Source organism: Pseudorasbora parva, chromosome 24, assembly GCF_024679245.1.
Source record: "Pseudorasbora parva isolate DD20220531a chromosome 24, ASM2467924v1, whole genome shotgun sequence".
Classification (NCBI taxonomy): Eukaryota; Metazoa; Chordata; class Actinopteri; order Cypriniformes; family Gobionidae; genus Pseudorasbora; species Pseudorasbora parva.
In genome coordinates this window covers 7,451,522-7,479,477 of record NC_090195.1, presented here as the reverse complement: position 1 = coordinate 7,479,477, position 27,956 = coordinate 7,451,522, and the positions used below count along the sequence as shown (strand labels likewise).

The 27,956-nt window shown below is 38.8% G+C and overlaps 1 protein-coding gene across 1 annotated transcript in view; it reads right to left on the bottom strand.

Moving 5' to 3' along the window:
• The window catches only part of cubn (cubilin (intrinsic factor-cobalamin receptor)), a 48,435-nt gene that overhangs the window by 17,415 nt on the left and 3,064 nt on the right, over nucleotides 1-27,956 (bottom strand). The window contains exons 5-36 of the mRNA XM_067435161.1: nucleotides 27,838-27,941; nucleotides 27,630-27,756; nucleotides 25,699-25,867; nucleotides 25,386-25,517; nucleotides 23,459-23,554; nucleotides 18,335-18,459; nucleotides 18,057-18,243; nucleotides 17,859-17,977; nucleotides 17,529-17,763; nucleotides 15,864-16,045; nucleotides 15,603-15,765; nucleotides 14,548-14,738; nucleotides 14,277-14,433; nucleotides 13,327-13,505; nucleotides 13,080-13,245; nucleotides 11,882-12,107; nucleotides 11,661-11,791; nucleotides 10,974-11,160; nucleotides 10,741-10,901; nucleotides 9,351-9,532; nucleotides 9,098-9,254; nucleotides 8,135-8,316; nucleotides 6,063-6,222; nucleotides 4,085-4,266; nucleotides 2,016-2,190; nucleotides 1,721-1,902; nucleotides 1,432-1,588; nucleotides 1,235-1,351; nucleotides 975-1,088; nucleotides 661-789; nucleotides 441-573; nucleotides 154-359 (exon numbers count right to left, since the gene is read on the bottom strand). Coding sequence (XP_067291262.1) covers nucleotides 154-359; nucleotides 441-573; nucleotides 661-789; nucleotides 975-1,088; nucleotides 1,235-1,351; nucleotides 1,432-1,588; nucleotides 1,721-1,902; nucleotides 2,016-2,190; nucleotides 4,085-4,266; nucleotides 6,063-6,222; nucleotides 8,135-8,316; nucleotides 9,098-9,254; nucleotides 9,351-9,532; nucleotides 10,741-10,901; nucleotides 10,974-11,160; nucleotides 11,661-11,791; nucleotides 11,882-12,107; nucleotides 13,080-13,245; nucleotides 13,327-13,505; nucleotides 14,277-14,433; nucleotides 14,548-14,738; nucleotides 15,603-15,765; nucleotides 15,864-16,045; nucleotides 17,529-17,763; nucleotides 17,859-17,977; nucleotides 18,057-18,243; nucleotides 18,335-18,459; nucleotides 23,459-23,554; nucleotides 25,386-25,517; nucleotides 25,699-25,867; nucleotides 27,630-27,756; nucleotides 27,838-27,941 — 5,113 coding nt within the window. The remainder of the gene's footprint in view (nucleotides 1-153; nucleotides 360-440; nucleotides 574-660; nucleotides 790-974; nucleotides 1,089-1,234; nucleotides 1,352-1,431; nucleotides 1,589-1,720; nucleotides 1,903-2,015; nucleotides 2,191-4,084; nucleotides 4,267-6,062; nucleotides 6,223-8,134; nucleotides 8,317-9,097; nucleotides 9,255-9,350; nucleotides 9,533-10,740; nucleotides 10,902-10,973; nucleotides 11,161-11,660; nucleotides 11,792-11,881; nucleotides 12,108-13,079; nucleotides 13,246-13,326; nucleotides 13,506-14,276; nucleotides 14,434-14,547; nucleotides 14,739-15,602; nucleotides 15,766-15,863; nucleotides 16,046-17,528; nucleotides 17,764-17,858; nucleotides 17,978-18,056; nucleotides 18,244-18,334; nucleotides 18,460-23,458; nucleotides 23,555-25,385; nucleotides 25,518-25,698; nucleotides 25,868-27,629; nucleotides 27,757-27,837; nucleotides 27,942-27,956) is intronic.

Below are 27,956 nucleotides of genomic sequence, written 5' to 3'. Positions count from 1 at the left end.
AACATAATGACTATTTAGCTCCAGCAAACCAGCATTAACCAACCTAACATTATCCCTCCTGGATCAGAATGAAAATTCAGGATAGTGTTATCTGGTCTTTTTTTAGTAGGGTCCAAATAAAAGAAAAAAGATTAATGCATCAGTCTGACTTACGGTGGGAGAATACTGCTCTGAATCCAGCTCCGCTGACCGAGGAATCAGAGACAAACTTAATCCAAAGGATGTGGCCCGTTATAGAGGTGTAGTTGGAAGGAAGGGAGTCGCCGCAGAAACGACCAACCAGAGTGCCATTTGAGTGTCCTTCACGAACCTCCAGGTAGTCATTATTGCAATCTGAACTTTGTTGCAGCTGAAACATTCTGCATCACAAAAAGTACAGTTGTTTGTTTTAATGAACTCATTATACTTGTGAGATCCATGTAACATCCTAATCTGCTTACACGAAGGACAGTTGTAGACGGTTCCCAGGGGAACTGGTGATGGTCCACACACACTCCACATTAGGTGGGTATACATCAGGATAGTTTGGACTGTTGAAAGCACCTGACTCCATATACAGATGTCCACCACAGCCTGGAAAAACAGGTAACCAAATAGTGTTAAATTGAAAGTTTGTTAAAAAAATTATTATGTATTTTGAAATAAATACTGAAGTCTGACCTGAGGTTGAAGCCATGTAGGTTGCTCTAAAACCTTTCTTTCCTACTGAAGCATCTGAGACGAAGTTTACCACAAGGGCATTGCTGAATGAAGTGACTGGGTGTGGCAACTGATTCCCACAGTAGCGACCTGGACAAAAAGTTGCTAGTTACAAATGGCTATTATTGCATCAGTCCTTTTACATAACCAACCAATCATAATGCAATAATGTGTCAAGCAATAAAAGCCATTTTCATAAAAGATCTTTATAATATCTCATTTGTGTGATAATCTTCTAAAAGTATGGTTCCTTGATGATCAGATGTAGTCTTTACCGATAGATGGGGCTTGAGAATTGTCTCCATCCAGGATCTCCACACTATCATGAGTGCAGTTACTGTTCACCATTTCTACCTCAAAGTCAGTGAAGGATAGAGTCACGTGGTTGACTGAAATAAATATAAGATGGTAGATATTAGAGAATCTGCTAAAAATCATTGATTTGTATTAGAGACGTCAAAGGAGGAGTTTGCAAATTAAAACATGGGTACACAAGGTGGTCTGGGCTTTGACTTTGAGAGTATGGATCACTTACATGGCTCCTGTGCCCATATGGTCCAACTACAGTTCTGATTAGGTGGGTAAGAGTATGGATAGCGAGGAGACGCAATCTCCCCTCCCACATCGTCAGCTATTATAGAGGATCCACATGCTGGAAATCATAACAGTAATCAATTAAGCTTAACAATGAAACAAAACCATGATCAAATCATTTGGGCTAATGAATCCCACCTTCTGAGAACTGGGCACTGAAGCCTTTCCGGTTCTGACTGTGATCTGACCTGAAGCGAACATAGATGACGTTTGTTGAGGACGTAATGGGAGAAGGCCTGGATACTCCACAAACTTTACCCAGGAGTGGAGAAAACTCATGTGGACCATCATGGATCTAGAGAGAAGAGCATGATTTGTTTTGTCCATAAATTGGTCTGTGATATCATGTAACATCAAGAAATAACAAATGTTGCCACTGTGTTGGTATGAAACGGATCACACGCAGACAGAAAGGTTAATTACTCACAGCGACGTAGTCAAAAGCACATGAGCTCTGATTTTCGATATCCAGATCAGTGAAGTTGAAGAAGACCCGATGCCCTACGTCCACTGTGATGACCCAGGAGCAGTCCACATTGTCAGGGTAGTTGTTGGGATACTGTGGAGAGTGGATCTCTCCATTAGGAGCTGTGACAATCCCTCCACATCCTGAATTTTCAAAGCAAAGATTTTAAGAAGTTCATTAGCAGGAAACTCAAATAATATAATTGCATTATATTCAACTACAGATACAATAATTCTGTAACAGACGGATAACTAACCTCCTGGTACCTCTACCCAGGTTGCGTTGAAGCCTCTGCCACTCACGACATGATCAGATGTGAATCGAACGGTGACAGCGTTACCTGTGCTGGCCACCTGCAGAGGGTTATTGGGAGGGCGTGTGGTGCAAAGCTGGGCCAACCGTGGGGCGGAGAGGTCAGGCCCTCCATACACCTGGACAAAGGTCAAAGGTGAGGTGATACAGGCTTGTCATTTTGAAGACAAAGGTAAAATATCTGAATGTCGCTGCATTAGATAGCAAAATCTCAAACCAAGTGGGTCCAAAAATTAAATGATTCTAGAGCTTTCCTCAGACTTGACTGTTCTTTGACATCATGAATTTTGTCACCAACTAGTCCTAAAGTTGTATGTAATTTAAATAGTATCTAGCTATGGACATTTTCTACTTCCTTAATTCTGTCATTTATTACTCACCCTCATGCTGTTCCAAACCCCTTGAAACCTTCGTTCATCATTGGAAAACAAATGAAGATATTTTGGATGAAATCCGACAGCTTTCTGACCCCCATAGACTGCAACGTTTATTAGCATTTTGAAGGCCCAGAAAGGTAGGAAAGACATTATTAAAATAGTCTATGTGACTCCAGCGGTTCAATCTAAAAGGGGTCCTATTGTGTTTTTCACTTTTTCAACTTTAGTTAGTCTGTAATGTTGTTGTTTGAACATAAAAATGTCCACTACCACGAACTACAACACCATTTTTCTGTATCTTGTGAAGTCATAATGTTCCTCATTTAAATAATCTGTGCCCATGTTATACGCAAAAAATATGGGGGAGATACTGAGCTGGCGTTCTGACCTAGATCCCGGAAGCTCTACACTGTGTTTACAACGTGAACAACATCAGAGAATGACACAGAAGAAAATAAAAATGCTGAATACAGTTGTGCACAAAAAGTATTCTCGTCGCTTCATTTCATTAAGGTTGAATCACTGGAGTGGAGTCACATGGACTATTTTTACAATGTCTTTACTACCTTTCTAGGCCTTGAAAGTGGAAATAATGTTGCAGTCTATGGGGTCAGAAAGCTCTCAGATTTCATGAAAATATCTTAATTTGTGTTCCAAAAATGAACAAAGGTCTCACAGGTTTGAAACGACATGAGGGTGAGTAATTATTGACAGAATCTTAATTTTTGGGTTAACTAACCCTTTAACTACCAGAAAGTGTCAACATATCAAATTCGATCCAAGTTTAAAACAGAAGCCTATATCAATTGTTTTATATTGTGATATTTTTAGCATGAAAAGTTTGCTTGTACTGTCTTTCTTTTTAAAAAAAACTCCCCTTTCTTTAAGACAATCATGCTTACATTTCTAACTTAGGCTTAAATTTTTAAATATTGATGCAAATGGCATTTGCAGACACCATCACATATTAAAAATGTATGTGATGACCAGTGATGTAACGAACTATAGGCCACTGAGAATTATTGCGGTTTTCAAAAAAAATCAATGTCTGGTTTTTAACAGGCATCTGTGTGGCACAGAAAGTGTGTGCGTGTGTGCATGTGAGACGGTCTCTAAGCCCTCTCTCTAAGCTCCGATTTCCTGTTAATTTCTGCCCTGTTGGCTCTATTCAGTGCTACAGTGGAGGTCAGCATTCCACAGGTCTACGCAACAAAACATACACCCACAGAGCCCAGCAGATGCCAACGGGGCATAAGCAGGCAAACACCCACATAAACACACACACACACACACACACACTTGAATCTCATAATGAACAAGTGAGCCATTTTGACTGTAGGGGACAGAGTAATCTAATACACATCACCTAATATTAAAAGATAATAATATTTATATGAGCCTACTGCTTCCTTTTTTTAATGCTGTATCTATCAATAAGCACAGCAGTGTTACACTACATAGTAATAGGAAAAAATAAAACTTGACCATGAACACTGGAACTGAAGGTGTACTGGAGTGTACTGTGTGTGTACATTGTGGGATGCAGTATCTAAAAGCGTGCTCGGTGTAAATGTAATAGGGCATATTCGATGCACACAGAAATATTGCATACTAGCCTTTTAGTGTTTTTGCATACCTCCAGCTTGTCATAGTTGCAGTCAGGATGATACTCCACGTCAAACTCAAGGATGGTGATGGAGATGCTACTACCAGGGCTGGTGTGGATGTGCCAGATGCATTCACGGCTAGCTGGGTATTTGTCAGGGTAGCCTGGGCTGTTGAAGGCACCAGCAGGCCCGAAGAGTTCTCCACCACAACCTGCAGGGGGCGAAAGTGAGGCACTTTGACTTTCTTTCCCTGTTTTTTATCAGGGAGGGATACACAACATATTCAAGTTCAAAGTTTACGAAACAGAACATGTTACAAAATCTAGCAATTTCAATAGACCATCCAAAGAGCACTATGGCACTAAAATTGACTTTTTGTTGTATTTATCATGGTTATAATCACACTTCCCTGGTATCTCCATCTTATATTATAACAGTGAGGCAGTGTCTGCACTACTAAGCAACTTGTTTAGTTTCAAGAGACTAAGAGTAAATGTGGTCTGAGATGCTGAAGAGGACAGACAGTTCCATTACAGTGCCCAGACAGGAAAAATGTCTCACATCAAGCTTATCAGAGGAAATATGAAACCATATTGACCCTCACCGCAAGCAAAGCGGTAGCAACAAGACTAAAATGCGGTCAGTGTAATGCGATAATCACTGAAGATCGGTCAGAAGGGTTTCATTCTCTCCACCCCCCCACTGTCTTAATCAATAATAATCAATCTCAACAGCGTCCACAGGTCTGTGAGAGGACAAAGGAAGGGTGGAGCTACGTTTTACATCTTCCAAATGGATCAATTGGCTTGTGGCCATTAAATAATGTGTTAAATTGAGGAATTTCCACAGCACTGGCATGATTTATCCATCAATTTACTTTCTCTTTTATGATAGGAGTGCTTTTTGTATCTGTTTTTACTCTTCGTTTGTCATGTTTCTCTCCCTCTGAGGTTTTTTTACAGCTGCAGAACATATTACATAATAACATTACAGTGTTCATTCTCTACACATTGTGTCCATGGAAACCAAGACCATTTCCTTCCAAATAGTGACATCATCGCAGACAGGGGTGCATGAATAATTAAAAGTTCCGTATGATTTCAGAACGTACATCTCTCTCTCTCTCTCTCTCTCTCTCTCTCTCTCTCTCTCTCTCTCTCTCTCTCTCTCTCACACACACACACACACACACACACACACACTGATTCTGCTCTGACTGCAAAAATAACAGTCCACACCCTTCAGCAATGTGACTCGAAGTCAAGCACAAAGACAGAGAAACACACACAAAGCATCTGAAGCGTGGCTGCACACCGATATATAGCTCAGAAATGTCTTGTTCGTTCTTCTGTGATATATGAGTAGGATATGGATTAAATGAAAGGTTTGCGGTGAAATTAAATGGATTCTCTGTCTTACTTTGATTGATTGATTTGTGTTGACTTTAAGTTTGACATATACAGAGCTAAACAGAGTCATCTCTCCCAAGACAGAGAATAAGGACAGAGCTTTATTGGGCCGCTCTCTAGAGGAGCTTGTAGCCTCGTTTTCCACTCTGTCATTCTGGGACGGATTTTTACAGGATATAAACAACTAATACGTGTGCATAAAATCCACTACACCAGCAGTAGCTACACTTAATCTTTCCCGTCTTTCTTTGCTGGATTCATTCATCATTGGTAATCAGCTCTTTCCCTGCTGGCCAATCAGAGTGAAGCCTTCCTGAGTGATGTCACTGCTTTGCCCATTAGGACTGCTATTTTTCTTACAGATTCAGTGTCATCATCCCTCAAGAGACTACAGGTCGCTGACCTCTGGCTGCCCAACTGTGACTCTGCATGTGTTATTTCCTTATATTCTGAGAACCTCATTTATCTTTCCACTGTCATACACATTCAGGTCATGCATGTGATACTTACCATGAATGTCACAAATCCTATTAAGGTTAAGCTCTATTTTGTACTCTATTCAAGAAATGTGCCCAATCAGCATTGTGTTGGATCTTACCATTCTGGTACCAGTCCATTTGAAAGCCTCTGTATGAAACTGACATGTCGGACCGGAACACAACGTGAAGGCTGGAACTGGTGGTGGTACCGGCCGGAGGAGGCGTGTTCCCACAGAATGTACCAATCAGAGGAGACTGTTCATTTGGACCATCATATAGCTAGACAGGAACATGAATAGACATTATTTTTTACAAAAATATTTAGTCTTTACATCTATCTATCTATCTATCTATCTATCTATCTATCTATCTATCTATCTATCTATCTATCTATCTATCTATCTATCTATCTATCTATCTATTTATCCATCCATCCATCCATCCATCCATCCATCCATCCATCCATCCATCCATCCATCCATCCATCCATCCATCCATCCATCCATCTATCTATCTATCTATCTATCTATCTATCTATCTATCTATCTATCTATCTATCTATCTATCTATCTATCTATCTACCAATTATCCATCCATCCATTAATCTATTCATCAACCGATTATTCATCCATCCAGCTATCAATCATCCATCCAGCTATCTATCCGTCCATTCATTAATGCATCTATTTATCTATTCACCTACCGATTATCCATCCATCCATCTATACATCTATTAATCTACCAATTATCCATCCATCCATTAATCTGTTCATCAACCGATTATTCATCTATCTAGCTATCAATCATCCATCCATCCAGCTATCTATCCGTCCATCCATTAATGCATCTATTTATCTATTCACATACCGATTATCCATCCATCCATTTATCTATTCATCAACAGATTATCCATCCATCGATTTAGTTATCGATCATCCACCCAACCACAAATCCATCCATCCATCCACCCTATGATTGATCATCCATATATATAACACACATATATTTAGCAGTGAACTTTCACAGGAAATGCAACCAATAATCAACCATCGGTAATTCAGACCATCTGTTCTACTGCCTTCGGAAAAAAAAGTGTGCTGAGATACTGTTGGCTTGCACACAAAATTTTACATTCCATATAGTAGGCATCATCATATTTCAAAATATCCAACGCACTTTCTATTTATTTACCCAGTGGATGAAAGCCCATCTATGGAATGAGGTTTTTGAAAATAGAAAGTACGTAGCCTTTCTCAAGACAGCCTGAGGAAAAGAAAAGGCTCTGCGCTCAGAAAATAACTTCATCTCTACAAAAAGGCCCCATGACATCATCACTGTTTGGATTGCCATGGTGATGAGTGAACTAAGAGGAACTCAAAGGCACATTGTACATTTACCCATTGTACTCTGCCAGTAAATCAGTGTAGTGTAATTGAACGGCATTGAATTAAACTACTTGACCCTTTCAAAGAGAAATAATAAGATAATACAAGCTTGGAAAGACATGTAGACATGCCTTGAGTCAGAAAAAATAAACCAGTCTCTCAAAACAGATCTCTTAAAGTCACCATGAAATAAAAATCCCTTTTTTTCTTCTTTTTTTTACGATCAAACCAATTCTCGATGTACCAAATCAAGTCCTGCTCTACATATTCCTTGTTCGAATGTACGTCACAATAATTTCATGCCAACTTTAGGGTCAACTTGAACCAGCGTTCACAACTCATTTCATTTACACAGTTACATATTTCAATGCAAACCAAGATAATTAGTAAGGAAATGGGTGGGGCTTGATTCTATCCATCAGGAATTGATTGGATCATAAGCAGTGGGCGTTTCATATCAAAATGGAGCCTGACTGAAGGTCAAACTCACTATTTAAAGCATATCAACACATCCTTTTCTTTTTTAAATCTATCATTATTAGTAACTATACAAAAAAAGAATCAGCCTGAAATTGATGCCTAAATAACTATAAGGCTATTGGTATTGGTCCTTCAGAGGCAGAGAAAGTTATTCATTTATTTTTATAGACTAACTTTTTTATCATAAAAAATTAAATCAGAAAGTCTACTAAGAAAGTAAATATAGTCCATTCTGATTTCATGCTGACTTTAAGCAACAATGTTGAGTACCTGTATATTTTAAGATGTTGCCTTATCATGAATTGTCTTTTTAAGCTTGTGCTGACCTTCACATAGTCATAGGAACAGTGATTCTCCACTTCAAAGGCTATAAAAGTGTAGTTGATGGTGTTGCCCATGGAGGCTTGGATGGTCCAGCTGCAGTCAGCACGAGATGGGTAGTCATTGGGGAAGTTCACACTCTCAATCTTTCCCCGGCTCCGATTGGCAATCAGCATACCCTGGCAAACTACAGGACAAAAGCCAGTCCTGATTAACATCATATTAATAATATAAGACCGGAAAGATTATGTAATATCAAGAACTTGGACCAATAAGTGCAGTTTTAAAGCAGGGATAGGTTAAAACTAGTGGCATCTTGCCATAAGAGCAAGAGCTGGATTTGACCCTGCAGTAAAGTTTTAGAGTCTGGGAAACACAGTGGCATGTGACCACTGACAGCCAAAGAAAAGGCAAACGACTAAGAGAATGGACAAAAGAAGATAAATAACGCTGCACTGAACTCTAAACTGTGACATTTCACCTCCACAGACATAATTAAAACAAGACTAAAAAGCAGACATCCAAAACAAGTCAGTGTCCTCTGGGTGAACTGAACCGCCACGTACAAAAACAGGAGCACTGAAGTGGATTATTCATGGATTTAAAACCACAGCACTGTGACTGCAGTAATCTTTAATTATTCATTCACAAAAAAGTACCATGTACCTATTTCTATGCTTTTTTGAATGTACCATAGTAATACCATGGCATTCTTTGACATTTCATTTAAATATCATAGAATCCAATGAAAAATGATTTTGTCGTTCAGTATTTTTATATTGTTTACCATCAAATCTACCTAGACCTTAATATGTGGCCCTTTTAGATGATCAACAATATTCACTTCACCTGTGACTATTCATAATAAGGTTTTCATAAAGTTTTAATACATTAAAAACTTCCACTGATGCTATCTCTGTACCATGGTATTGCCACAATACTTCTTTTGTAAGAGCTTTGTCACTCACTGGTTTGGTAGTTAGCCAGAAATCCTCCTGTGTGGATGATGCTGTCTGTACGTAGTTTCACATACATGTTCTCTCTGGAGGAGTTGATGGGAGGTGGGATCTGATTTCCACACAGCTTGGCAACCTGAGCGGCATTGGTGCTGTTGCCATCATACACCTGGTTAAACATAAACACATCAGAGAAAGATTTAAACTTAATACCTTGAATACTCAACAACTGTTTAGTGAATTGTCAAATTCATCGTTCTCTAACCGCCAAGTAGTCATAGTAGCAGTTGACACTGTTCTCCAGATGAAAGTCTCCAAAGCTGAGCATGACCCTGCTTCCAGCACTGGTTTTGATGTGCCAGTAACATTCAGCATTGGGATGATAGGGCAGAGGGTAGTTGGGTGAGGTGAAACCACCGACGCTTGTGGTCAATGTCCCACCACAACCTATAAGAGAGATGGCATAAAAGTCCACTGACAATCTAGTGGATATTACATGTTAGACTGGAACTGTTATGTTACAATCAAATTACTATGTGATTTCAGTCCTATAATATTTGCTGGTTTTGCAAGGTTTATTCCCTAAAATATTTGAAAGATACTCCGATTTTTTTTGCACCTGAAGGACTCTCAGACCATGAGAAACTAAATAATCTGGTCTGATGAAACAAAGATTGAACTCTTTGCACTGAATGGCAAGTGTCATGTCTAGAGGAGACCAGGCATCGCTCATCACCTGGCCAATACCATCCCTACAGTGAAGCATGGTGGTGGCAGCATCATGCTGTGGGGATGTTTTATACTATTGGAAAAGTATTGTTATTGTTAACAAATAGGTTTGCACAACGCCAACGTACTAAAAACATACAGACAACAAGATTTTTCGAAATAATCACCATTCTTACGGATCCGCGGAAAAGATTAAAAAAGCTGTATTATACATGCCAGGCCAGTAGTAGGTGATGTCACTGTAAAGAAACACTACGCGCCTAAAGAATTAACACACATAATAGGCATGCACATGGCATCACAGTTTTAACAAATTTTGTCTTTTACACGGAGACGATGGTATCGTTGAGAAATAGTATCGTTTTCAAAAACGTGCATTTTGAAACCAAATTTCAAAAGTTAGCATTTTCAGGCACCCAAAATGGCGTTGTCGTGTTAATGAACAAATTATTTTATTTTTTTAAATGTTTACATTTTCAGTTGAAAACGGAGTCGTGTAAATGACCTATCAAAATATTTCTTTATTAAAATAAAGCTGAAATAAAATATAAATACCACATGAATATCAAGTGAAAACTAGAAATGCTGCATTGGCAACTAACTAAAAATAACAAAAAATAAAATAAAATAAAAGTTAATAAAACTAATAGTTAACATCTATTATAAATATTATTAAATATAATAAATTACAAAAAAGCCAGATATAATTATTTAAAAAAATAAAATAGCAAAGCACATAATTACTAAAACTATTAATAATTTTTAATAATTTTCTTTATTGAAATAAAGCTGAAAAAAACTATAAATATTAGATTAAAAACTTAAATGAAAATTATTAATGCATTGGCAACTAATTATAAAACATATTTCATTATAAATACTGTAAAATAATAAATATTATGAATTACTAAAAAATAAATAAATACCTGTCTGTGTGCCATCCCAGTGGGCTTTAAACCCCCTATAGGTGAGCGAATGGTCGGATCGGAATTTTAGCCACAGCCTGTTGCTATGGGACACTATTATGGGTGGACCATTTGTTGAACAATATTGACCAATCAGGGGGGATGTTTCATAGCCTCCATCTCTGTAAAAGAAAAGTGTTTTAAAACAAAATAGTGACCAAACAGTGACTCAAGATACTGGAAGAGTCCCCCACCTGATCTCTAAATAGTCAAAGCCGCAGGAACTGAATCCCTCCAGCTCGAAGTCTGTGATGTTTAGCATGATCTGCATGTTGACTTCCACTATGATCCTATAGACACACTCCCGATTGGTAGGGTAATTGTCAGGGTAGTTGGGTGAGCTGAACTCCCCCGTGGGTGACCTAAACACCTCACTGCAATCTGCATAGATTTAATGACAATAAAACAATATAATGGAGACAATATATGTATAATATTTACATTGTTTTGCTTGACTGGCACTTTGCAACAACACAGCCATGTTTTCTGCAGTGACTTTCAAGATGTTTTCTATAACAACGCCTGACATGTTTATATTTTACATGTCGTGAGAAAATGGCATAAACCGTGCGAAATCCGACCAGAGTCCGAATCAGACTGAAACGGATTTCCAAAAATGCGTATACATAACAAATGTAGCTTAAAACAGATTAGTAAAAATGGCATTTTATGTGATTTTTTAACGCACTTGCTAACTATGATCAGGTTCCAATCAAAATCTGATTTAGACTGAGAGTCTGAACAAGGCTTTAGTCTCTACATACAGCAGAATGACACTTGAATTAAAAAGGCCATCTAAACCAAAGCTACCCAATGAGATCTGCACGTTCATGGATTCTCAAATTGGATTTTCATATCCAATTACTGCAATAAAATGATACCTGTGCTCGCATCGATGGAGACATAGGCGGCAGAAAAGCCTTCCGCAGACAGACTGGAGTCAGAGACCAGCAGGACGGTCATCAGACTGTCTGTGCTGGTAAGAGATGGAGGAACTGACCGCCCACAGAACCTGAGCACAAAATAACCAACATTTTCCAGCATATTCATTTACACAGCTTTAATTAAGTGGCCTAAAACGTCAAGCTTTTTGGATTCTGACCTGCCTAGAAGAGTGCCAGTCAGCGCTGTGCCATTGTCATATACATCCACATAGTCATATGCGCAGTTCGTGTGATACTCCAGGTTGAAGGTTGTGAATGACAGACGGATGAGGTTTCCGGGCGGAACAGAGATGTACCAGGTACAATTGGCTCCATGCGGGTATTCAGTGGGATGACCTGGGCTAGTGAATGAACCTGTTGGTTCGGTGAGAGTTTCTCCACAACCTGCAAAAATGATCACTTATTTTCATAATCATTTGTAGACGCTTTTATGGGAATCAAACCCACAACCTTTCGGTTTCCCGTTCAACCTCCAACCAAATTGATTCCAAAAGTTTGACGTTAGCATGTTGCTAATCTAACAGCTAAATACTAGCAAGCACAATTTAAGTCAAGTTTTTTTAATTAGTTTGAACCACTTTTCACTATTGATTTAAATATAAGCATTATGTATAATAGAGACATTGTACATCTTGGATTAACTTTTTGACTTACTTTCTATGCAAAGGATACATGCAAAAAAATAGTAATTCTGCAAAATGGTACAATAAAATAGTAAAATAGTGTAAAAATAGTTTTAAAAAATTAACAAAAAGTTCAAGATTGCATTATACTGATGTAATTTTACAATATAAATACTATCAAAGTTATTAATTAACATATCATTTATGATGAAACGGTAAAAAGAATCCCTGCATTACCCATCAATTATTATTTGTTTATTGTTTTTTTTTTATTGTTTTGTTTCTTCTTATTCTGGATATTATTAAATGTTATTAAGATGTTATGTTATATTTTCTATTGCATTATTTTAATTATTTTAGTGTCATCTGATCTGTGTTACCCTGATAGTCTTCTTTGTATATGATCCTGCTTGTACACCATCTATACCGCATATGAATATTGGCAATATTCATATGCAATACTGGCCACTTACGATAAAATCATTGAATTCACTTATGATTCATTGTTGGTTTTCTATTATGCCCCCTGATATATACATTTTATATCACTTGAAAAATATGGTTAAGTAGTAAAATCACCAATTCTGTAAAAATTGTCATTGTTTATGGTGAATTTCTGGCAACCACAGCTGCAAATTGTTTACTCTAAATTGAATAGGATATTTTTTACAGTAACATTTAATTTTCATTTAAATATACAATCTTTATATAAAATAACAAAACTGTAGTTTACCTTGCTCCGCGGATGCAAACTCAGCAGTGAAACCATGGTTGGAGACACTTGAATCAGTTTTGAATTGGATGAACATGGACTTTTGGGTGGACTCCAGCATGGGAGGCATGTTAATTCCACAATATCGACCAATCAGAGGGGAGCTAGCGCTGGGACCATCCCTCACCTGAGCAAGCAAAGAGTGACGTTTCAGAATAAATGCAAAGTGAAAGCTGTATTTTCGATTAACAGAATGTTAGCGTTGTACCTCCACATAATCGAAGGCGCATGTGCTGCTTCCCTCGACGTCAAAGGTGAGGAAGTTGAGAGTGACGACAAAGCCCTCTGGTTGGTTAATGACCCATTCACACACTTTATTGTGGGGGTACGGGTCAGGGTGCATGGGAGTGCGGATCTGACCGGTTCCAGAAAACGTTCCTCCACAAGCTAGCAAAAACAGTTAAACTCTGAGACTGGGTGGGGTATACACTGTGATGCACTGTGTATTTTGAGATTAGAAACAGCATTTAAGCTACAGTAGCTCATCTGTTTGATTGGAGCACACGTGCCTAATATATCCCACCCACTAACAGGTGTCATGAAGAAGAGATAATCAGTGTTATTCAAGTCACCTGTCAGTGGTCATAACGTTATGCCTGATGGATGTGTTTGTTGTTAATTATTACTCGGTGTAATTATAAATTTAAGCACTAACATGGGCACCATAAAATAAAGTGTAACCCTAAGTGAATGCAGTTAATTATTGCTCAGTTCTTAAATGTATAATTACACTGTAACATGGACACCCTAAAATTGTGTAACCGTGTAAAATTCTTCAATTACATGTCATTGCATAACAAAACTCATAGTGGTATGCAATACACTTCCAGTGATATAATAAGTGTCTCAACAATATTTTAAAGACATTAGTGTACTAAAATGGTGAAACAGAGGAGCTAATAGCTAAATGCATGTTTTCGATCATATTGTGAACAGTTAATCTGTGTTTAATACACGTTTCTTTTTTTATGTACCATTTAACCAAAAGTATAATTTGACCTTCCAGTGAAAACAACAGGTTTCTCCAAAAATGTATGGCACTTAAACCTGTCCCTGCAAGAGTTTGCATGCATAGAGTATTTAGAGTTAGAGAAAAATGACATTTGGCATTCAGTGTGCGTATATCCTTTACATAAAAAGGAAGTTTTATTGTCTCACCAAGTTCATACATGGCCCTGAAGCCAGCACGGGACACAGAGCTGTCGGACTTGAAACGGATCCAGAGTCCATTAGTGGTGGACAATATTGGTGCTGGCAGGGTACTTCCACAGTACTTCCCAATGAGTGGGTCAGTTTCACCCGTTCCATCTCGAACCTGAGATTTGATAGAGAAGGCGACACGATAAGATCAAAATGCTACATGCTTTTCCTTTTACTTCTCTCATCCTCTTATTCCCTCTCATCCATCCATAAATTACACAGATCATACCTCCACAAAATCAAAAAGACAGCCACTGTGAGTCTCCAGGTCCATGTGGGTGAAGTTGAGCCCCACCAATTCACTGCGTGGCTGTCTGATGATATAAATGCACTGCCTATTGTGAGCATAGTTATTAGGCCAGTTAGGAGAGATGATGATGCCTTCTGTGTCTGTAAAGACGCCTCCGCAGCCTGGGTCAGCTGATGGCACACAGAGTTGATTGCATTACACTCAAGTAATTTGTTAGACTGGGTAAACCCAGCCCGATCTGTCTGCGATTCGATTTCGCCCTGCAGTTCGGACTGGAGACCTTTACATATTTCTATCCTGCTTCTGTTACAATTTAGCGGGGACCAATCACAAACCGTCTTATTCACCTGGCGTGCTATTGGCGGGTTTAAACCAATGACAGATAGAGAAGTGATGGCTCGTTGGTCTGATTTGTTCAAGGACTATCCAATTGCGTACGGAGTCATTTGAACTATGCCCGTTGATCACGCCTCTTGTAGTCTGATTATTTTAAGGACTATCCAATTTTGCATAGAGTCATTTGAACCATGCAAATGAATCATGGCTCTTGTGCATTAGAAAACACTGACCAGACTCCCCAGACCAATGTTCAATCTTAAAAGATTGAGCTTCGGCTGGTAATAGCCAGAAAAGCAATTCGTCCCAATATTGCAAGAACTTTGGCTTTGCCCATTTGATCCTACATTGGACCCAGGATCATGTTCCACTCTGAGTTTACAACATTTAGAATGTGACTCCTGACTTTTAATATCTAGATTACTCCAATAAACTGCTTTATGAGCATTTAAAAGGACAGTAATCCACTGATGGATTCGCTAAAATGAACCATAACATAGTTACTGGAATTACTGCTAATGCATTACAAATATCATATACCAAATCAGCATATTAGAATGATTTCTGAAGGATCATGTGACACTGACAACTGGGGCAATGACGCCAAATCCAAATCCAAATTTTTAAGGTGTATTATCCTGCCTAAAATGTCACACAATTCCCCTGTCTTGTGTTTTGATGGCATGGACTTTACTTACATGGTGAGGTAGTGTATGTAATGTGAAATCCCCGATCACTGATGCTGAAATCAGAGTGAAAGTGGATCCAGGCAGATGGTCCTGTTGTCTGTAGAGGTGCTGGTGATGCTGTACTGCAGTATTTCCCCAGAACTGAGTCCTCTGGAAGCAGTCCATCTCTGATCTATAAAATAAAGCAGGTAACTGAAGCATTTTAACACATATGCACAGAAAACATAATTCATTTTCATGTAGATCCAGGATGCAACAAGCTTTGCATACCTCAAGGTAGTCAAAGTTACAGTTATCATGGTGCTCCAGACTGAGGGTGCCAAAAGCGAATGTGATGAGCAGACCAGGATTCACATTCACTGTCCAATAACAGTCCCGGTTAGGTGGATAGTTACCTGGGTAACCGGGTGACTTGATGTCACCATATGTATTGGTCAACTCCCCACCGCACACTAGAGAAAAAAAAAAGAGTAGTGGAATAAGATGCGATTCATGCTAATACAAATATTTGCTATTATCCCAAGGTAAGAAATTATTTGGATCAGGAGAGGTCACATTTATATGGAAGCCCGTTTCTCTCAAGGAAGTCTCAATTGTGAGAGAAAAAAGTCAGATTTGTGATGCAATTACTCTTTAATTTTTTTATTTGGTTGCGTAAACTGGCTTCCATACATTTACCATTTTTCCGCGAATTTGTTAAGGGATAAATCAAGTCATTTTAATAGGAATCCACGTGATTGGTCAACGAAGCATTTCCCCAATGCACATTTCATGATGGGATATAGTTGATCACATAGATTCGCCATGTTAACCAACAGAAAGCTGCTTGATTTTAAAGTGACTTCTGTGTGAGCTGTGCTTCATACAATCATTATTTTACTGACAATAGACTTTTGTTACAATAGTTACTTTTTACCCGCAGAAATTTAACCACCACAAATGAAAGAGGACCTATTATGCTTTTTTACATTTTCAAATTTCTTTAGTGTTTAATGCTGCTGTTTGAGAATAAAAAAAGGTCTGCAAAGTTACAAAGCACATAGGCAATGTATGTAAAAAAAAATTCAATTAATCATAAAATGGCCCTGATATGTCACTAGACAAATCATGTTCATTTCAAATACTTATATCACTGACACCAGTAGTCCGGCAAGGATATTGTCATTTAAAAGTTGTTGTTGTAGCCCTCAGCTGCTGTTGATGTTGACATGTTGTGTTTTGGCCTGAAGCTCCGCCCTCCACCTATCTACCAATCACGAAGTCGGTAGTGTTTGGGCATCCGGGTTGCCATCTCTGCTCTAGTTACCACAGCTGCAGCTACAAATGTTCCTGCTGCCTATCTGGCAACCTCGAGTCAGGGGGGAGGGGGAGAGGGGATACACCGCTCTACAGTCATTTGAAAGTGATTGCAGTACCAGTTTTGGCCACAATCTTACATACACTTCCTTTAAATTCCAATAGGAAAAAAACCTCACTCCTCTGGCATTTTTTGAAACACACTCAAACCAGTTGACCAATCAACACACTGGTCCAGACGACCAATCAGAGTGAACTGCTCTTTTTGGAAAAAGGGGCAACAGACACTAAACAGGGGTGCATTTCCCAAAGCCAAATATGATCGCAAGTTCCGTAATTACCAATAAAACTCAACAGAATTTGGAACTTTGGAAAACGCACCCCTATTTAGTTTCTGTCGCTTGATTTGTCTGGCTGGACCAGTGTTGTGATTGGTCAACCAGCTAACGACACTTTTGGTAAATCCACCCCTGAGCGTTACTGACAGACTAGTCTGAGAAGTGCTGCAACAATGTAAAATAAAAATATATATATATGTTTTAGGAAAAATTCAAGCATGAGATCCTATTCTAGTAGACCTTAAAAACTAAATCATGATTTTGTAAAAATATGGCCTCTTTAAGGGCGCTCTTCGTTTACCTGGTGCCTGAGATTGCCAGGCGACGGTGAAGCCACGGCCACTGACGGAATGGTCGGAGCGGAACCAGAAGTACAGAGAATTATGAGAGCTGAAGAGTTCGGCTGGGGAGGCGGTGCCGCAGTATTTCCCAATCATGTAAGCGGAGGCAGTCTCGCCATCGTGGACCTGCAGGAAATCAAAGTTGCAGGAGGCGCTGTTCTCGATGTCAAAGAACGGGAAGGTAATCCGCAGAATCTGGGAAGAAAAAAACGATTACTGAAGCACAAGCACAAAACCAAGTGGCCCGAGTTTTAAAAAGGTTCACTGATGTGCCAGATGACTTTACTAACCTTGCTAGGGTCGGTTCTGATGACCCATGCACAGCTGACCTGGTGATCATAATCACCGGTTCCAGGATTTGTAGGGTAACTGAAAGTGCCAGCTGGACTTTCCAAAACTCCTCCACACTCTGAAGCACATAAAAGGTCATGATGTCACCATATGAAAAAACATACGCTATCACATACTCACTTGTGCAACAAACACACCTTGCTGTGGAGTTTGGCACTGCGGGCCCGTCCATTGCGAGGTGCAGGTACAGGTGTAGCCATTGATGCCGTCGGTGCAGGTTCCTCCGTTCTGGCAGGGATTGCTAGAGCACTCGTTCACGTTCTGATCACAATTCTGACCCGCCCAGCCCGGGTCACAGCGACAGATGTAGCCAGTGGCCGTATTCTTGAGAGATCAAGACAAAAAAAACATGTATTTTTCTGAAAGCAGAAGAGAGTCTGGAAGTTAAAAGAGATTATTAGAGATGGACACTTACCTCGCACTGGCCATTTACACAAGGATTACTAGTGCCACAAATGTCGCTGATCTGAGTACAACCCGTTGGTCCATAACCATTACCCACATAACCAGGAGGACAGGTGCATGATGGGATAATACTTCCTGGAAGACCAAAAATGAACCCATTTATAATGCAAATCAGAAATTATTATTTTACTCGTTCTAAATGATTGTTTTTGCCAATGATATAAAGATGAGACAACAAATGTGCATCCTGACTATATAATAACAATTTTAAACACATATAACACATATAATAAAAACATATGTTTTTGAAGAATATGATTAGTGGAAACAATAACCAGAGATGTACAACAAACGTAATATTACAATATTTAATTTGTGGATTTTTAAAAAGGCATCTGAAATAATAAACCAAGTGGTGTCAAAAATATTGTTTTTCGATATGTACCGTCGATAGATACTGAAATATCTAAAACGCGTCCAATACTCGTTTTCCGCGGAATAGATAGGGGGAGAGCAGGGGCGAAAGTACCATTTTTCAGAAAAACGCACTTTTATAAGAAAATATTTTAGACAGAGATATACATTTGCTCTGGTCAATAACTCACAAGTGTGGTCTATCAATAGCAGGTGGTATTTTGTACAAATACAGAACGACTATAGTATAATATCACTTTGAACATAAGATGAAGATTGTTACTTTTGACCCCATCAGTTGGGTCAAAAGTAACACAACAATATAAGCTAGATTGTTTTGTGTTACTCTTGTTTTTATTAAACATACCTGACTATGACCTTGTTAATATGTAACTGCAAAAATATTTTGTAGCTAATTTATCTTTGCAAAAAAAATATTAAATTACATTTTCATTTTACATTTTAAGTTTAATCAAATGTTTCAAATATAACCTGACAGTACAAACTTGTAGGTTTAGTATATTTTTTTGTGCAATTTCGATCTATTTGATCTTTTTTTTTTTCAACAATATGAAAATAAAATTTAGGGGTGTCAACAATAATCGATTCGGCGATGCATCGCGATGCGGGGCATCAACGATTCAGCATCGATGCGGCAAAGTGCCATAATCGATTATGTCACTTTTTATTTTCTGGCGGACGATAAAGTTGTGAAGTTTCAAATACTTCCGGTTCCGGGAGAATAACAACAACAACAAGGAAGATGGCTGAGGCGGAGGGAGATGACCGCGATAGACGGGTTATTAAAAACGCGCTAACGACCCGAGGTGTGTAGGATTGTACGTATATATTTTTTGAGGTATATATGAGGCAGATGCTGAATATACTGGTAAACGAGCTCTGACGAGGTCATATGATGATGGTATTAAACATCTGCTCAAACTGAATCCTTCCAAGCTCCAAAAGGTAACGAAATAGGTTTTATTTTATTAATCTGTAGCTGTTACTCTAAAATCAGGAGTTTTATATATTATCACGACAGGTAGAGGTCTATCCATGTTAAATATAGATCTGGGTCGCTAACGACCTGAATATGTAAGAATGTTTGGTGAAACAGTCATGCATTTAAGGGTTAATTGCATTTTATTTAATTTTATTTAATTACATTTTATTTTATTTAATAACTTTTATGTCAAAGATACAGGAGACACATAGCAGCCAATACAATCTGTTGTTTAATATCTGCTTGTATTGCCTCATGACTGATGAAAAATTTGCTTTGTGTGCAGTAGAATTTTGATGCATCACAATGCATCGTAGAATCGAATTGAATCGAATCGTTACCTGGTGAATCGTAATCGAATCGAATCGTGAAGGCAGTGCCAATGCACACCCCTAATAAAATTAGCATAATATGCATTATATATATATATAAAAGTGGGACAAAAGTAACAAGTGTTACTTTCGTCCCGACAGGAAGTCCTGACATTTAAACACAATTTACTTTTATACTGAAAAACTCTGAAAGGACAAACCTTCAGGATGTGTAACAGCAATAAATAATCTGTAGAGTGATCATTACTGTGACACATGAAACGAGAAACACAACTTGTAATTAGAAAAAAAAGTACCGCTTCAGTAATTTACTTTCCGTACTCGAAAACTATATTTCGGACCCAGCTGTGGGAAAAGATGACGAAATCACATGATTTTTGGCAGGTCCATCAAGGGTTGCGTGCTGAACGAGCTGTCATAGCTTGGAATGCAAATGTAGTCAGGGCTCTGAGAAAATCGCTTTGTTACTTTCGTCCCGCGTTACTTTCGCCCCGGTTCTCCCCCAGATTACCAGCTGTGCTTTCTGGCACTCATCTCTCCGACAGCGAGTTGACACACAAACCTGCCTCCCCGTCATAATATATATCATTTTTTTACTAAATTTAAAATGGCCAGTATGGGAAAATTGGGTATCATTCGACTCAGCTTGCTGCACCAAATCTAATGTTATTTGCAAAACTAGCAATTTTTCATATCACCTGACTGCTAGGTAGCGCCAAAACTGTGCAGGTAATCTCAGGTCATGGTTATCATATAACACACACAAAGTTTGGTAAGAATATGCTTAAGCGTTGCAGAGATGTAGCCACACATTCGCTTTGTTTGCACGTTATGCGGCTTGAAGAATCGGCTTAAATTCCATAACTTTTTGTCGCCATGGTCTGACGATGTTCTGGTAACATTTTTATGAAAATCAGAGCAACGGCCTAGAAGGAGGAGTTCTAAAAGGTAGGTTTTTCAGAAAATTTTCGTAATGGAAAATGACGCCATACGGTACAATCAAATTGTCTTAAGAATTTGGTTTCTAGGCACTAGAGCGATTGGATTAGATACTCCAAATTTGTTATGGTGAAATTTCAGACTGTCTTCTATCTGTGTGGCAAATTTCATAACTTTCCAGCAAACAGTTCTATGGGCTGCCATGACTCAAGAGCGAAAGAAGAAGAATAGAAAGAATGCCAACGGATATAATAGGTGGCCCCTAAATATCTACAGGGCCGTTTTTACCCATTGTCTCAACGTCAAAATTGTGGCCAGTGAAAATGCTGAGTAGCTAGCTGGTATTTTTGGAAAACCACTAGCTACAGTGGCTGGTGAGCAAAAAAAGTTAAAGGGGGGGTGAAACACTCAGTTTCAGTCAGTGTCATGTCAATCTTGAGTACCTATAGAGTAGCATTGCATCCTGCATATCTCCGAAAAGTCTTTATTTTTTTTATAATTATATAAGAAAGATGCGCTGTTCCGAGTCTTTCCGAAAAAAGCCGAGCGGGTGGGGGCGTGTCATGTGAGCGGAGCTAAATAATGACGTGTGCAGCAGCACGCTGCAGTGAGGAAAGTGAGTCGCTCTGTGAGGAAAGTGATTCGCTCTGTGAGGAAAGTGATTCGCCCGCCGCGTGAGGAAAGTGATTCGCTCTGTGAGGAAAGTGATTCGCCCGCCGCGTGAGGAAAGTGAGTCGCTCTGTGAGGAAAGTGATTCGCTCTGTGAGGAAAGTGATTCGCTCTGTGAGGAAAGTGATTCGCTCAGTGAGGAAAGTGATTCGCCCGCCGCGTGAAGCCTCGTTCACACCGCCAGCGATTTTGTCGCTGCATGTCGCCAGCGCCAGAGATTCATGTCGCTAGTGGGCGTTCCCACTACACGGGTTGCATATAAACGTCATTAAATATATTTGTACTATAGTACCGTTTTTATTACTAGTGTTTTGCAGAACAGAGCAAGTTATTAGAATACATACACACTGTACTGTAATAGGTAGACCATATTGCATGCAGTTTAGTCAAAACTTACTTTATATCCCCACAATCCCAGACACGTTTTTCCATGCATCATTTTTTTAAATGTGTCTCTGTATGTAGGCTACACAGAGACATATTAAAAAGAACAGGGGGTTTGCTAAAAGCTAATATCAACAACTCCTCCGGACACCGCAGTAAAGCAGACGGATCACGTGCACTCCACTGACTTCACTCCTATTGGTTGTCGCTCGCAAAAATCGCTTCTCGTTTGCATAAAGTTGAAATTTCTGAACTTTTGTCGCTCGTCTCGTGTCGACACGCCCACATTCTGTCGCCAACGGTCACTGTCGCTCGTGTCGCCGGAAGTCGCCAGCGCTCCATTGAAATGAATGGGATCGTGTCGCTTTGTCGCTGCGTGTCGCTGGCGGTGTGAACGAGGCTTGAGGAAAGTGAGTCGCTCTGTGAGGAAAGTGATTCGCTCAGTGAGGAAAGTGATTCGCCTGCCGCGTGAGGAAAGTGAGTCGCTCTGTGAGGAAAGTGATTCGCCCGTCGCGTGAGGAAAGTGCTAATACAGATCGACCGCCGGCCTATCAGTGGGTAAGTCAGTAGCTACTGGTTATATCACCTGTTTAGCATCCTACAAGCCAGCGCTTTGATGGGCGTAGGCTGTTGCTCTCTCTCTCCCTCTCTCTCTCTCACGCGCTTCCGGTAGAATTGTCCGTAAGGCCCATACAAGGAAATTCCTCCCCCGTTAACGTCAAAGGGGACGCATGATCTCAAAAAACTTGCCGAAACTTATGACTAACCGGAAGTAGTATTTTTGACAAAGAAATACTCCCATCAAACGTCCACCTTAACTTTTGAAACTTTGTCTATGTTTAGTATGGGATTCCAAGTCTTTAACAGTGTAAAAAGATCAGTATGCATGAAACAGCATTTCACCCCCCCTTTAATGTCAAGATCTGCATTAGTGACTATCTGCTAAATATCTGCTAACTCTTTATTTTGATGCTCCCAAAAGACATTCTACTGACTATAAGTCACTTTGCAAGTACATATCAAATTATTCTATTAGCTGACATGCAGTTGCAAAGTTACTAATAGTTCGTAGAATGTCGGTAGTAGACTATCAAAATAAAGTGTAACCTAATTTTTGTCAACAAAAATATGATTTACAAAAATTAGAAGCCATTTTAGTTGGAGTAAAATTGACTAAAATGAACAATTATAACACCATTGACTAAAACAAACAAACCTGTAAAAATGCACAGAGATAGCAATAATGTCTTGTATAGGAGGTGACATTGCAACACAAAGTTCAACACCTTTTTATTGCTCGTTATAACATAAACGCTACTGGTCATGCGCTGCTGTTAAGGATAACTACAGTTAATAAGTGAAGTTGTGTTTGTATGTTTGTATGCACGTGCACCTGGAGTAGAAGCACAGGTAGCCAGTGGATAACATCCTCCGTTGTTGGTGGAGCAGATGTCGGCTTGAGTGCAAGTCTTCCCGTCTCCCTCATAGCCTGAGGACACACACATGGGGTCAGCAGTCTCATCTTACATTTAATGGCTATTTAAGCTCAATCATTTCAGTGTGTCTGGTCTTTCTCTGCAATCTAGCAGTCGACAGAGACTTGTAAAGCTGAATGTATTAGCAGGATGAGCAGACAGCACTGTCCTCAATGAACCTTGCAAATGCATCTCTCCACCTCTAGCTCTCCATCTCTCCCAGAGGGAATATAATGAAACTTCAGCTCACACAAGCATCTGTCTCTTATTTGAAACGTACTACAGTGAGCAAAAAACATGATTCAGCTGGATTTTACAAGCCAGGCTATGCTGTAAGCAGGACAGAGGACCAGCAAACATATGAGATGTACTAAAAATAGGCAGGTTTCTTTTTCTCAGCCATCTCTACAGGGAAATTATGAAGCAAAAGTGAATAAAAAAAAATACAAGATCAACAGAACTACCTCAAGGGTTTGATTCTGAAGATTAAGATATTAAAGGGTTAGTTCACCCAAAAATGAAAAGTAGCCCATGATTTACTCACCCTCAAGTCATCCTAGGTGTATATGACATTCTTCTTTCAGATGAATAAATGTTGATTTATATTAAAAAAGTACTGGCTAATCCAAGCTTTATAATGGCAGGGATTATAGCACTGTTTTTGAAGTCCATAAAAATACATCTGTCTGTCAAATAAAATGCTCCACACGGCTCCAGGCGGTTAATAAAAGCATTCCGAAGCAAATAGTTGCGTTTGTGTAAGAAAAATATCCATATTTAAAACTTTTATTTAAAGTTCCGGACGATCGCCTTCCGTAGAAAAGTGTTGAAAGTGCCTTCCCTGAGTTCAAGATGTGTTCGCGACGTCTGACGAGCATAATTGGTCACATAAGCCTTTGAACTGCAGAGGCACTTTCAACACTTTTTCCATAAACTGAATACAGAAGGCGAAAAGTTTACTTTATAAAGTTTTAAATATGGATATTTGTCTTACAAAAACGCCTCAATTCACTTCTAAAGGCATTTATTAACCTCCCAGAGCCGTGTGGAGCACACTTTTTTGATGGATAGATGCATTTTTATGGACTTCAAAAACAGAGCAACAATTCCTGCCATTGAAAAAAAAGCTTGGATTAGCCAGGACTTTTTAAATATAACTCAACTTTTATTCGTCTTAAAGAAGAATGTCATATACACACAGGATGACTTGAGGGTGAGTCTAATGGGCTAATTTTCATATTTGGGCGAACTATCCTTTTAAATGAATAGTATACCCAAAATAACTTAAGTTTCAGAGTACGGCCCATTTATGGAAAATATTTTTTTGCTAAATAAGAGAATAGGTACAACCTTTTTGGAGCATGAGCCTGATGCATAGACTGTTTTTTTTTTATTTTTTTATTTTTTTCAGACCGTACGCTTAGAAATCGTACACTTAGTACCTTTAAATAGGGCCCTTATATTTCAAGTAAAGGCAGTTTTTATGAACTTTTTATTCATTATTCATTTAAAAATCCTTAAATAAATGTATCACATTCACAGTTCTTTGTTTGTTGAGCAGCAAATTATTTCTGAAGGATCACGTGACACTGAAGACTGGGGTAATGATGCTGAAAATTCAGCTTTGAATCACCTGATTTTTTGTTGTTGTTGTATACTATATTAAAATAAATATTTCTTAATTGTTATTTTTTTTACTGTATTTTTTATTACATAAATGCAGCCTCAAAAAGAAAGAAATCTTACAGACCTCAAATTTTTGAGTAGTAATTTTTGGGTGAACTATTCTTGTTTTGACAACAGCTCTTATGTTAAATTGCATGAGAATCAGGATGTGAGCTAAACCTGGAGGACACTGTCCGCAGTGGAATGAGCCCATGGTGTTAAGACAAGGCACCATGGGGGAAGTGGAACAGCCTCCGTTGTTTGTGGCACATTCATCGACATCCTGGCAGCTGTAACCGTTACCCTGCCATCCTGTGGGACACACAAAATTAACTTCATGAAAAGATGTTCTTGATAAATATCTGCTAGTCTTCCAAATGCCTTCAGAAGTACACACATTCACAATATTTTACATAAACCAAAGTAATTGACATCTTGGACATTAGAACAATAATCCCATCTGATGTGGCTCAGCTGGGCTGAGCGCTCTAACCTGCAGGGCAGGCGCCGCAGTAGAAGGAGCCCAGAGTGTTGAAGCACTGCACGGGGGGGTTTGTGGAGCAGGGCTTGTTCGGGAGGCTGCACTCGTCAATATCAGCTGTGCACGCTGACACTCCGGGTGGAGACATCCAACCAGCATCACAGATACACTTATACTTGGGCTGAAAAGAGGGAAGCATGCTGTGACTTCATTGTGTAGAACACAATAGGAGATATTAAGCAGAATGTTCACACTGTTCTTTAGCATAATGAAAGTAAATGGTGACCAAAAGTCTATGTATATATAATTTATGTGCAGTATTCCTTAGTCATATGTACATGACACTATGTTTGGAGTCAGAAAGGTTAACTTTTATACACATTAAATAGATCAAAAGTGACAGTAAAGGCATGTATAATGTTACAAATAATTTCTAATTCCACTAAATTTTGTTCTTTTGAACTTTTTAATCATCAAAACATCCTGAAAAAAATGCATCAGTTTTCACAAAACATTACGCAGCACAACTTTTTTGATAGAATAACAATATAATATTAAAAATATTGCCAGCACTTTCATTTCATTAACTTTCCATTCATCAAAGAATCCTGAAAAAAAATGATATCAAGATTTCAACAAAAATTTTGAGTAGCATAAGTGTTTTAAATAACGATAGTAATAAGAATTGATTCATGAACATCAAATTAGCATATTAAAGGTCCCGTTCTTCGCGATTCCATCTTTCAAACTTTAGTTAGTGTGTAATGTTGCTGTTAGAGCATAAATAATACCTGTAAAATTATAAAGCTCAAAGTTCAATGCCAAGCGAGATATTTTATTTAACAGAAGTTCCCTTTCAAAGCCTACAGCGAATGGCCGGTTTGGACTACAGCAGGAAGTGCAGGGATGTAATGCCGTCACTAGAACCGTTTGTTGACTAACCCTCCGCCCACAAGAACACGCAAAATAGGGGGCGTGGTCTTGTTGCTCTCCCACGTGGAGAAGAGCGAGCATTCAGCGCTTGCATCTCCCCGTTATGGTAAGAGGCGGGACCTTTCCGGGCAAAGTGCGCTAAGCTGCTGTCCAATCACAACACGGGAAGTGCTGGCCCAATCAGAACTCGTTACGTGTTTCTGAAGGAGGGACTTCATAGAACAAGGAAATCATCAGGCCGTTTTTAGGACAGAGAAAACAGCGCTGTACAGATAAGTAAATTGTGTGAAAAATACTGTTTTTTTTACACGCGAAACATGAACTCATGTTATATTGTACACTGTAAACATAATCAAAGCTTCGAAAACACGCGAAGAACGGGACTTTTAAAATGATTTCTGAAGGATCACTGAAGACTGGAGTAATGATGCTGAAAATTCAGCTTTAATCACAGAAATAAATTACATTTTAAACTATATTAAAAAAGAAACAGCTATAATAAATTGTAAAATATTTCAAAAATTAAATAAAAAAAATCAAAATAAATGCAGCCTTGTTGAGAATAAGAGACTATAATAAAATAAAATCTTACTGCCCCTAAACTTTTGAATAGTAGTTTAAAAGTCAAATGACACTTTTATGTGAAGAACATACTGAAATCTTAGCCTATTCCTATAAGAATACTTGTCTTGTCGAATAGACATATTTTATGGTGCTCTTTGTCATTTTTGGAGATTTTCTGCTTTTATCTTCCATGGATTATGATAAAAATTACATGGAAAAACAATGCCTGAAACTTTGGCATATTCATCACACAAAACTACTGTATGACTTTAAAAGACTTAGAATACAGAGAACAAGTTGTTTGGACTACCTTCATTATACATGATATTTTTATGATAAATTCTTACGAGGGTGACAGAATATTCATTTTGGGGTGAACCATTGTATTCCGTGTCCAAAAATGAACTTATGAGTACTGAGAATGAATACACATCATGTTGAATCACCTCATTGGGATTGACTCTGTCTGAATCAATGCACACGCCGTGAACACACAGATCCTGGCTTCCCCCTGCACAGTCATCATAGCGAGATGTACAGTGTGGGCCGTACCATTCTGGAGTACAGGTACAACTGAAACAAAAGAAAAGAAAATGATCAGCATATAAGTCCCATAAAACGCTAAAAACCCCAAGACATGCAACGGAGGTTTACGTGTAAGTTCCAGGTGTGTTCACACATGTGGCGCCGTTCTGACAGCCCAGCGGAGTTCCTGCTAACACCTGACACTCATTCACATCTACAGCACACGTGGGACCCTGAAGAGACGTTGA